Source organism: Scardinius erythrophthalmus (assembly GCF_964197995.2).
Source record: "Scardinius erythrophthalmus genome assembly, chromosome: 15".
Taxonomy (NCBI): Eukaryota; Metazoa; Chordata; class Actinopteri; order Cypriniformes; family Leuciscidae; genus Scardinius; species Scardinius erythrophthalmus.
The window spans coordinates 24,108,973-24,121,442 of NC_138235.1; the positions used below are offsets into that span (position 1 = coordinate 24,108,973).

General features: G+C 36.5%; 1 protein-coding gene across 1 annotated transcript; it reads left to right on the forward strand.

The window, feature by feature from the left end:
• Positions 1-1,193: 1,193 nt before the first annotated feature.
• igsf21b (immunoglobin superfamily, member 21b) lies at positions 1,194-11,189 on the forward strand. The gene is made up of 10 exons (XM_081386315.1): positions 1,194-1,493; positions 4,323-4,435; positions 5,354-5,475; positions 5,602-5,720; positions 6,695-6,810; positions 6,944-7,424; positions 8,314-8,414; positions 8,927-9,119; positions 10,652-10,690; positions 10,777-11,189. The coding sequence occupies exons 1-10, from the start codon at positions 1,424-1,426 to the stop codon at positions 10,851-10,853; spliced, it is 1,431 nt and encodes a 476-aa protein (XP_081242441.1). The 5' UTR covers positions 1,194-1,423; the 3' UTR covers positions 10,854-11,189.
• The last annotated feature ends 1,281 nt before the right edge of the window (positions 11,190-12,470 follow it).

Genomic DNA, 12,470 nt, shown 5'->3' on the forward strand with positions numbered 1-12,470 from the left:
TTCATGCTCAGATGAGATGCATCAACCTAGTCCATTATTGAATATAAAAGCTATTATGTTTGCTGAAGAGAAACTTTGGTTCACTTTGAGGATGGAATTTTTCTCTATGACAGTAAGTTTCTTTTGTGGTGTGGTTGGTAAGGAGGCATTTAGTTTGAGGAACTGTAAACCATGCTTACATCAAAGACTTCTAATTAGAGATGTTTGATTGCTTTGTGTCTGGTGGGAAATCAAGACACTCATTATTGCTAATTGAAGGACTTGATCAAGATAATGCCCCTCCTTTGTAAAACTTAAATAGAAGCACGATGTTCGCACCTCTGTGATCATGGAGGATGTGCCAATAAGTGTATTTACTCATAATACAACATTTTAGATGCTCTTAAATACATAAAAATATATGGTAAAGAAAAATCAATATACAGTGTCTTAGGCAATTTTCTACCTTACAATTCTACAACAACATCACCATTTGATTTTTATATAATGTTGAAATATAAATCTGAACTAAACAGCATTCAATACTCATAAGAGAAAAATAACAGAATTAGAATCTGTCACACTGTATTTTACATTTTTTTGACTAACAAAATTAAAGAATTATGGTAATTCATCCTTTTTTCTTCCTATTATTATTATTATTATTAGAGTAAATACTATATGTTGTATAATACGTAATTAACAGGTTTTCCTGTAGCATTTTTTATTTTATTTTTTACACTAAATATTTTTACAGTGTGGGTTGTATTGAATCTTCATTCATCTCATCAGCGCACATATATTAGATGTCCATGCTGAGAGAGATGGAAAAAAATAACCCAGTTTCTATGGAAGAATGTCTGACCTGATCCTCTATAATCACAATACACTGAGGGGTATCTAAATGTCATTTACCCTTTTAAGTTGTGAGTGCCTAAAACTGACAATCCATTCATTTGGCTTGCTATAGCAGTATGTTGTGCATTTAATAATCTTGGTAGCCTACATTATTTCCACATAAAATAATAAAACACATTAAATATAATTTTAAAGAGCGTTTTAATACTAACCTTAACACGTAAATAAGATAGCATAAGTGTTTGTTCCTGGCAGTCATTTCATCAACGATTGCTCGAGGTTACTGAGCGCGTGTGTGTAAGAGCGAATGTGAGTATGAGAGTTAATGACTGCGCGCGCTCGGGGCAGGGGCGCGCGCACGAGAGAATGAATTCATTCAAATCTGTTGCTTTGGTGAATCTCCACCCGTCGGAGCTCAGAGAGATGCTGTTCCTGCTCCTGCTCTTTTAGAAGGACACCATGACAAATCACTGGGAGAATCGCGACGAGTTACTCAATATTTCAGCTTTGTACGGAGGATGACATTAACACAATATTAAGATGGACTAGCTACTGACACACTTGCGCCATTGAGTGATATTAAAATATGACAAAAGAGATGAGTATAATTACTTTATCTTTGCTCCTGTGTGCTGACCTACTGGATTTCGTTAGAGGTAAGTTTTACTTGAATTATGTATGAAATGAGCATTCAGCTGTTTTGAGAAGTCAAGCCATATTGATATGGTTTTGTTTGTCTAACGTTACAACTCAAAATCACACTTTGGACTCAACGCGTTTACGTCCATAACTTTATACTGTATAGGCTACAGTTTCAAAGATTTTAGTTGGTTATAAATTCCAAACCAGCTAAAGCACATCTGGACTACCTCCTTGTTCCACTCATAATGCTATATTGATCGAGGTGTCTTTCCTCTCAGGTGCATTTGTCTAATAATTTTGATGGGTGGTTATTTTGAGGATAAAGCTTAATCTTTTGTCCTGACCCATTTTATGAGGGGTTATCTGCACTCTGAAATAATGAAAGGTGATTGCAGAACAATAATGCAGGAATATCTAAGGTTATTAAGAGTAAGCAAGCATATAATATTATTTAATGAATAGTTTTGCGTTTGTGGGTGATTAGAGTTTTTTATTTTTTATGCATATGCATTCATAAGAGAGAAAGAGTGCTTATTCTGGACATGAATTAGTAATTGCAACTCCTTACTGTAACTCAATAATGCTGGCTAGCATCATGTCATGTCTCATTCCCTTGAGTCGGGCACTTAATGTCACTGGTCAGATCATATTAGAGGTACAGAGGCTTTGGGAAGTGCATAATTAGCAGTGTTTTTATTTATAATGATATGAAAGCAGTTTAACTTTAAGCCTTGTAAGTGTTTAGATCTGATTTCTATCAAAGGCTTTGTACCATATTCATGGTGCATATGACGATACCCAGACTTAGCTATTGTTTAATAAGGGTTGGAGTGAAAAGTTGACAAAATTGGAAGTTAAACCTAAATTTAAATTATGTTGATTCTTGTACCAGTTTGGTAAAGAGCATGAGTTTACAGCAAAGATGTAACTAAATGTGAAAGATTGGGGGAAAACCTAATGTAAAGGTTTAAGAATAAAACCTAAAAAACCCATATTGATTGAACATTAATGTGAATATGTGTGTGATACGTCTCCCTCATTGTGTATGGTTACATAGCAATCAGTATTCAGCGGATATCATTGATGATTTTTGATCAATTTCTCATCACTGAGAGGTTTAAATTGCATAATTCATTTATCATCTTCATATAGATAAAACAAATGGTAAACCTGAAATCTTTAATACACTCTAACCTTTTATATGCTTTAATGTTTATATAATCAAATAGATTACTGAAATCATCTCAGTGACCCAACTAATCCCTGCACATCACCATTAACATTCCCAGCCAACTTTGACATTTGACCAGAGATTGATTTTCTCTGATTTCCAAGATTATTTCAGTCTGTAAAATGTGCTTATGTGGAGTGGTAATGACATAAACCCTAAAAATGTACATGGTCTCCACTCACTAAGCCTCCTAAAGGACACTCTGTTACGTTTGCTCAATAAATGAAGGCTTGATGAAGAAACTGCCTGAGGATCAAAGGAGGACATCCCAGACAGTGTCCTGTGCGGCATGTGGGGCGTCCTACAGAATTACTTGGATGAAGGAGAAAAATACCATGGATTAGGGAAAGAAGAAAAACACAGAAAAAAAAAAAATAATCCATTCACTGACGTCACAGTTAAAAAAGCCAATACAGTGGAGCAGTGGGATTTTGTAGGCCAGTGAATTTGTGACAGATTATAGGCCGATTGCCTCCCACTCTGATGCCTGCACTCTTTCAATGGAACTGCAGCACTCAGCAAGACACGGCTGCTTTCCACGGTTGTTCAGGATACAGTGGTATTTCATGCTTTCTGTCTGATGTTTTTACATTTTAGTAACAATTGTACTCTAAGCTCCTTCTCTTTATGAAGACAGGGACACTGCTCTGGCAGCAGTGATGGATGGAAGACGTTGAAGAGATGAAATGTAGCTCTAGCTCTTGAAGCATCAAACCACATAAAGAATCCATCCTTGTGACAGCCATTATGTAATACTGTAATGCGCTGAACAATGTGTGTGTGCAAAATCTTTTCAAATCCAATCTAGACAGATGAAAACAGATGGGTGTTTGATTTATAATGTATTTGGTTTTGCTTTGTTTGTGTGTGTGTGTGTGTGTGTGTGTGTGTGTGTGTGTGTGTGTGTGTGTGTGTGTGTTTTGTCTCACTTTGCTTCTTTAAGTTTTCCTTTGATTTGTTACTTTACATTTTTTGTAGAGTAGCATTTGTAGTGTATTTTGCATTGCTTAGTTTTTTGTGTTTAATTTGGTTTCACTTTGTTAATGTATTTGTTTTGTGAGTTGTTTTATCATAGAAGTGATTGGAGTGAAACAGAACACTGTCTGAAATATAGATTTTCAGGTTTAGATAAATTCTTCTGGATCAATGTCATTTCACTGAATAATGATTAATCGTTTGATATGGTCTGCAATACTAGCAGAGTTTGTTAAATAATAGATCATTATGGATACCTGTCAGGTATGCGCTGATGAAAGTTTTGTTATTTCTTGAAGTGAGGAGATTAAACATTAATGAAACACAGCACTGAGACTACATGAACTTCTCACAACATTATATTGGTTTTTGATCTGAAATATTCACAACTTGGCTCATTATATGCTATAATTTCACTGTCATTGCAGCATGACCTCTCTTGGGGGAGGTTTATATTGGGTTCTTCAAAAGCACTCGGTTTTGCTAACTTATGACTTAATGGTTTCAGAAATGAGGAGAGCACTAAAATGGGGCTGGGGCTCAATGCTGGTAATTTGAATGGGATTTTAAAGGAGGGCTGTGCAATTTGAGAATGTAATAAAGCATTCAGGAATTGACACATGCTATCTTTTTCCAGGTTATTTAACAGTCACCATTGAGCCTCTCCCTCCTGTGGTTATGGGGGACACAGTGACTTTGAAGTGCAATTTCAGGACGGATGGCAACTTACGAGAGATTGTGTGGTTTCGGGTAAGTGGGGTCCCAGCTTCATCTTTGCATGATAAGCCTTTTCTTTTCAGCATCCTGAATATATGTGTGTTTTTCGGTGTGCTAGTTTTTATGCTTTTTTTTAAACTCTTTTTGGTTGTTGTTCTGTTGGCAAACTGACGTTGTGAGAACAGAAGCTGTCAAAAAATATGAAAATATATTCAGGATTAAGATTGAATGCCTCAGTGATTTTAGGACAAGCTGTTTTCATTTTGTCGTCACACAGAGCCATAAGTGTGGCGGGATTGATGAGCTATATGGATAAAACATTCAATCAAAATGTCAGTATGCCAACAAATAAAACTCTTGCCACATCATTTATTTAATTACTTAGAAAATCATAAATTATCAGCTTTGCTGCTTCTTTCCTCCTCTGAAAATGAGACAAAGGTTCACAATCTAATAGTGACCCCAAAAACTGTTTGGATACATTAGCCACAATTAAAAATGTATAAATGTCTTTGCATTGGATTACAAAACAGCAAAAAAAAAAAAAATCTATTATATCTTTCAAAATTAAGACAAAAGCCATTCGATTTCCAGGGAATGCATGAACTGATAAAAATGCTACTGTAATCTTAACATCAATGGACGTCAATTGAATGTAAATGGGGTAGTAAAATGTTAATAGATTTGTCCAGTTAATGATAAAACTAAACATAGTGACTGCAGTTGGTTTACAGTAATTGAGAAAATGGTTCAGAAAGTTAGTCCTGAGACAAGAACTGGCACCACAGATTTATAAGCATTATTTTAGTCCAAATGTGACATTTTAAAAAAAAAAATTCCAAATAATCAAGCATTCTCTATACACAGGGAAAATGTGTAAATGCAAAATGATTTCTCTAAACTTTTACCTTGATCAATTCATGATAGAATATACTGTCATTGTTTTCACAGGTGACTGAAGGTGGAACCTCAAAACAGAAAATTTTCACCTACGACGCCATGTACAACACCAATTTTTCTCACATAGAGGACTTCCGCAGAAGAGAGGACCTTGTTTACCAGTCAACTGTCAGGTTATAGTTATACCCAGCAGAGCTCAGTTTATAGTGGATAACGCTTGGCTTTCCTCTCAGCACGTACCGAGCTATTTTTGTGACTGCTGTTATGTGTTTAGACAGATTGTTCCTCAATGTTCCCAGGCTCCCTGAAGTTCAGATGGAAGATGATGGACCATATGAATGCCATGTGGGGATCTATGACAGGGCGTCTAGAGAGAAGGTGGTCTTGGCATCTGGGAGTATCACTCTACATGTCATGTGTAGGTTCAAGTTATAAACGTCATTCACAGGTCAATTCACAGGACTTTGATGGATTGTTGATTAAATAGTTAGAAAAAAGCAGAGATGTGCTTCAATATGTGGTTGCATTAACATAAATCCCATTATAACTGATATTGACTGCTTTTGCGTAAGACTTTAAAAGCAATAGTTCACCCAAAAATGAACATTCTGTAATCGTTTACTCACTCTCGTTGTTAGAAACCTGTGTGACTCTTTCTTCTGCAGAACTTTAATTATTAAAACATTCATTGTATGAACAAAAATATCTTCTGTAGTGTTCCAAACAAGAAAGAAAGGTTTGAAACTACATGAGGGTTAGTAAAACACTGTGAACTATCCCTTTAACCTTAATCATTGAAACAGAAGTCCAGTGAGTACTTTTAAAGATAATCAAATGTGATAATGATAATAGGATATTCATGATTAACTAGGCTTAATTTGATTGAGCAGTTTTTTTAATAGCTTAATTATAATGTGGCCCAAATGTGGTACCATAACCAAGATTTCAAATTCTCAGTCGCACATCTCTTTTTATTTGCCTGTGCATGTGCCTTCATGCCCATGAAAATCTGGGAATTCAGCAGGGTATTAATGCAGTTTCCCTTTGCGTGCACTTGTAAATTAATAAATTTCAACAGTAATTTGCTGTGACGTAAGTGAGACACGAAGTAGAGTTCATTTAATAGCTAAGAAATGATCATAAAGATTTCACATGGCTTAAATCAAGAGATTGGGTTATTGTGATATAAATCTTGCCTACTAATGCACTTTGCCTATAAACTGAAAGCTCATTAAATGAGGATCTCCTAGCTTGCGGTCTGAAGCACAAAAGAGCCCTTGAGGGAAAGATACTAATAATTACTTTGAATGCTGCGCTGTCATCTCTCCTTATCTCTTTGAGTTGCTGTAGTGTGCTATCGATTTATAATGAGTTTTCAATTGTTTTTCTCAGCTCCACCAAAATCAATATCTGTTGAGGCAGCAAATCAGCCAGCTCGATTCAATCGCTACGAGGCTCAAAACTTCACGCTTGTTTGCATTGTAACTGGAGGAAAACCTGCCCCCGTGGTTAGTAGAAGAATAAAACACCAGCTCTAAATTAAAACTTAAGGATGGACATGTATAAAGCAGGGGTTATTCAAATGGAAATGTGTTTCATTGCCTTTTACATGCTTTTCAATTATTTCTTCCCCAAATTCAGGTGTACTTCAAGAGGGATGGAGAACTTATTGAAGTCCATCCTTTCACATCCTCTGAGAAAGTGGAAAACAGAGGCTTGCTTGGTGCCAAGGATAACCAACCGCTTATCAGCCGAGAACTGGACGATACAAAAGTGCAGAAGTCTCTTTCTTTCCTGGGCCCTTACAGCGAACCGGTGCGTCTGGATAAAGACCAGCCCCAGCGCAGCTACACGTCTGGAGCCCCTAGCCAGGAGGAACCCAGTCCCACCACAGAAGTCATCCCAGAGACTGTGATCAGCCGAGAGTTTCCCCGCTGGGTGCTGAGCTCAAGTCCACTGTACTTTTTCAACCATACGCAGTCTGAGCTTCATGATGGTACTATGGAGGTCCAAGCTACGCTAACCTGGCACCTGAACCCACAACTGGACAATGAGGCTCTGTTCAGCTGTGAAGTCAAGCACCCAGCTCTATCCATGCCCATGAAGGCAGAGGTTACGCTCTGTGAGTGTCAGCTTATGTACATTACCAGATAGAGTTGCTGAGGGGTGCACAATATATCAGTGCCATATTGGTTATCAGCTAGTATTAGAGTTTTTCATTTTTACCATTTTTACATTTAGATTACCTTTGCAGTCTCCTAACACTCACTTAAAGGGTTAGCTATTCAAGGGGTAGATATTAATTTTTAAATTCGCCTAAGATTACATCTAGCAGTTGAATTTGAAGATTAAAGGGTTAGTTCATCCAAAAATTAAAATGATCCCAGAATTTACACCCTCAAGCCATCCTAGGTGAATATGTCTTTCTTCTTTCAGTCATAATCGGAGTTATATAAAAAATATCCTTGTTCTTTCAAGCTTTATAATGAGCTTTTATTAACCCATGGAGCCATATGGATTACTTTTATGATGGATGGATGCACTTTTTTGGGCTTCAAAATCTTACTATTCACACAGGGATATTTTTTTATATAACTGATTGTGTTCGGATGTTGAGGGTGAGTAATTTATGGGATAATTTTCATTTTTAGGTGAACTAACCCTTTAATCTTCAAATGTAACTCTTAGATGTAATCTTTAGCAAATTTAAAACTGAATATCCATTTTCATACTGTACAATATAATGCTGTGATGCCTACATTGACTTTAAAACTGTTTCAAAAAGGTTGATTTTAGTCTTTTATTTGTAATTTATTTGAGACAAAATAGTATAGAAGTTTTATGCTAGCCATAACGTGAAAATAATATATAGCCTATAAATAATTATTTTCATTTTATGGTTGACATTAAACTTCTGTACTATTTGTGTAGAATACAAATAGTATAGAACACCTCGACTCACTCCCTCCTATGAAATAATCACAACGCTTTCATTTCTCATTGTTTACAAGCTGCTCCAAAAGGTCCGAAACTCTCTATGGCTCCAAGCAGAGCGGAAGTGGGAGACACGGTCCGCATCAAAGTAGAGGGATTCCAAATGGGGCCCAAAGCGGTACAATCATTAAAGGAGAAATGTTTCTAGAATATGAAGTGGTGCAAATACATTACTTGCAAATAATGCAACTTAACAGTAGCAGTGATTCGTGTTTTTGTATGAGCGAAATATGACTACTCTAATTTGAATGCATGGAATGCTGTTTTATATTTGGCTATAGCTAACGTTTAACAATTATAATGCCTACCAATGACTTTTGGACATGTCAAACTAATTAATTAAGTTGCTTTTGATGTTTTACAGTAGACCGTAAATGTCTATGAGAGCTTCTTTTGAAAATTGTTTAATATTCTCTTCAAGTATAAAATGTATGAGCAAATGAAAACTGCCAACGGTGTTTAGTAAATATATATAAATTATTAAAAAAGAGGTCTCCCAAGATACTCTCATAAATATTTTAGCTTTGTTTGTAATTTTTCAGACTTTAATATGCTATATACTCTCAGTGTTCAGTGTTTTCAATTTCTTAAGTGTTGAATGAATATTCTGACTTTCTCTTTGTGCTGCAGAATGAAGTGTTTCCAGAGCCTCTGTTCACATGGACACGTGTGGGAGGACCTCTGCTGGATGGAAGTGAAGAGAGATTTGGTAAAGTACTGGTTCTGGATAGAGTCCCAGCTGAGCTCAACGGCTCGATGTACCGCTGCACGGTCCAAAACCCTTTGGGATCTACCAAAACGCACACCCGCCTCATAGTATTTGGTCAGTACCAGACGCATCACAAGCAATTCAAATGGTCTGCAGCCAACACTCGAATGCCTCGTACTGTTCAGTTTGTACCTAAGATGTGTATGCTTCACAATGCTGGATTCACATCTGAGCACTCGCGTGCCTTAAAGTGTCCAAACCATTCCCAAACATCCTATTTCTCACAGTGTTTTGTTTGTTCTCAATAATTAAATGCACCATACTGTTCAGTGAGATTCAATCGCTGTAAGCTGTTTATTTCCAAAAGACATCACAGTGTTTGATCAGTAGACTCATAGTCTATGGTCAGAGTCTGTGGTAAATTGTTAATACTACGGTCATTTTTTCATAACATTAAATCTTTAAGACTGAAATGAAGAATGCAACCATTTACTGATTTAAAGTTGTAATCAGTAATGTTTTTCCTCATTAAAAGTTTTATACATAAAGAAAATTATGTTATTTTTACAAATATGTTTAAAATCATGTACTGTACACTCACTGACGAAAAGGAAGCGTCCAGTCACATCAGTAGCTTAAAGTCACCATGAAATTAAAATCTACCATTCCTATTTTTTATTGGTATATCATAAATGATTTATCCGTGCATTATTATTATTTTATTTATTTATGCGCCATCGTAATCTTTAATCTCTTCTCTGATGGCGTTTACTTGCGCGAGGGTGGGACAACATGTCACTCACATGAGACCGCATAAATAGCAAACGACAACAATCCAATCAATTCCCAATTAATATAATCAACTCTTTTCTTATATGAAAAGCCATTTCACTCGAATATACGTCACAATAGGGAAGGCAACTTTCGTTTTTTATGTCGACTTTAACAAATCTGTTTTATTTTACATGAAGCGGGTAGCCAGTAGCCACATGGCAGCTGCCTTGTTGAGATCACATGACCAGCAAATACTACACAAATTGTGATATCCTAACTGTTTATTCATGGCCGAATGCAAGTAGAGCATGGGTGCATCTGAAATCGCATACTTCCCTACTATATAGTAGGCGAAAAACAGAATGTGTCTGAATTCACATTACTCATAAGAGTAGGCAAAAAGTACCCCGATGACCTACTTCTTCCGGCGAGATTCTGAGGTGTGCATACGATTACACTTTACTATCCCACGAGGCCACGGGAGAGGATTTATGAAAGACAGTGAAGCGACGTAACTGACGCTGGTAGGATAAGGGCAACATGGCAAATGTACTATGTCCACATTCATACTGCATACATTCATACTACATAGAACATACTTTTTTAGCAGTCGTGAAGTAATTACTTATTCAAAATATGTACCTACTCAAGAGAATATGCTATTTCGGACGCAGCCCAAGTCTACATAGGCATCAGTAACTGATAAATTACTTTTTTGTGATGGTGCATCCACACCACTAGGTGTCAGTATAGGTCCATGATGACCATAATATCAGCAAGTTCAACATAACAAAAATACTAAGGTTACATATTACTATGTTTTGTGTTGCATTTTATGTTTTAACTAAAGCTAAAAAAAATTGTGTGAACAGAAAATCCCAGGATCAAGAAGAAGACTAAACATCTGAACCGTAAGGAACAAAAACATCCTACACATAAAATATCCTACAATATTCTAGACTCTAATTTCTCACAATGATTGTTGAATCATTTTCAGTTCCCAATTCTTCCGGAGACATGCTTGGACCCTCACTGATGATGCTGCTGTTGTCATTGACTCTTGAGTTAACATGAGCACCATGGGATGCGTTTTTCATTAGTACCCTCTATGATACTATGTCAGCTCCTCTGCCATCTCTTTCGCTGCAGCTACACTATAATCCAGGACTGAGAGTGCAGCAGAGAAATATGTGCTCAGAATCAGAACGATGAGCTCAACCCACCCGGACCACCCCATCCATGTGACTACAGTTCAGCTCAGTGTGTTCCGCACCTGTTTTGTCACAATACAGTGACATATTCATGCTTTGACTTCATTTTCTACATTGTATTTGTGCACAGCTGCTTTGCAGAAAAGGATTAGAGTGAAGTGGAATGGGTCGGCCCACATACAGATAATCCTGGACATACATTACAGCTTTCATCATTCTAAACAGCTTATTGTAATGTCATTTCATTAATGTTGTTCCTTAATATACCCGAGCGAGCTGCTGAGTGCAAAATAAAATCACTCAATTGCTTTCAGAGCTGAAGCTATTGGAAGTTGAGGATCAGATTCACCTACTGCACATGACCTCTAGATGACAGTGTAGATCTAAGGACCGAACACCTTTTTATACTACATAAAAAAAAGTCATTAAACCCTAGACTGGTGTTCACTGAGATGTTCCTCGAACAGTTATGTAATGCATTCTAGCGAAATGTCATTGTTTCTACACAGAATACCCAACGAACAAGGTGTGTTTGCTTGTTTGCTATTGCAAAACTTGATAAAGAATAAAGTCAAAATTTGAAATCCCCTTGCTTTTTTTCTGCTGAAATCCATACAAACGGCAAATCATTATGGCTTAAAATTGTACGTGTTTTCCCATTTTAAGTCAACAGTCCAATAATTCTTACAAAATAGTTAATACGTTCATTATCTGAACGCTTCTGGTTCTGTTATCAAGAAGCTTAGCATGTCTAGTCATTTTTACATCGGCTTCGAACGCGGCTCATCCAATTTAGAATTAAACGTTGGAACTAGCCTATCTGAGCTCGAGTTCGATTGGCCAAGCGGCGTTCCAAGAGTGTTTTGCCCACTAAATACCCACGATACCTTGGAGCGTTTGCTACTAGCTGGTGAGTGGGGAAATGGAAAAGTCATGCATTCATTAGCAAAGTTTTCTGACATTTTATTATATTTTACATTTATTTGATAGTAGGCCTATTTGGATTTATATCTATTTTAGGCATGATATCTAAGGCGTTCTATAAATTTGAACAAACTTAAAATTTGTTGTTTATAAGTTTTGCATAGCTAATTACTAGGGCTGGGTAAAAAATATCGATTTCTCGATTTTAATCGATTCTCATTTTTATGAAACCATATCGATTCTTAAATCGAAAAAATTCTGTTTTCAGTTGATGAATGAATGGATCATTGTTGCGCACATCCCATCCAATAAATCGCAATAATCTTTGTGCTTTGTTATTATTGATATGAAACAAAGTCTCAGATTTCAAATTACGTCCATTTTCTTACGAAATTCAAAAACATAATTACCGTTTTGGCGCTGTGGCGTGATCGCTCCAACGCAGTTCAGCTCAAGAGAAGCAACGAAGCAACGGAAGCAACTCTTCCGCCTTAATAATACAGCGCGAAATAAACATGAATGAGCATCTGAAAGTGTGTTAAAAGATAGAGTACAA

Bases quoted from the DNA above. Each gene is read 5' to 3' on its own strand.
- igsf21b (XM_081386315.1), top strand. From the start codon at position 1,424: ATGACAAAAGAGATGAGTATAATTACTTTATCTTTGCTCCTGTGTGCT. The intron at 5,721-6,694 runs GTAGGTTCAAGT...TGTTTTTCTCAG, and splicing joins TATCACTCTACATGTCATGT to CTCCACCAAAATCAATATCT. The intron at 8,415-8,926 runs GTACAATCATTA...TTTGTGCTGCAG, and splicing joins TCCAAATGGGGCCCAAAGCG to AATGAAGTGTTTCCAGAGCC.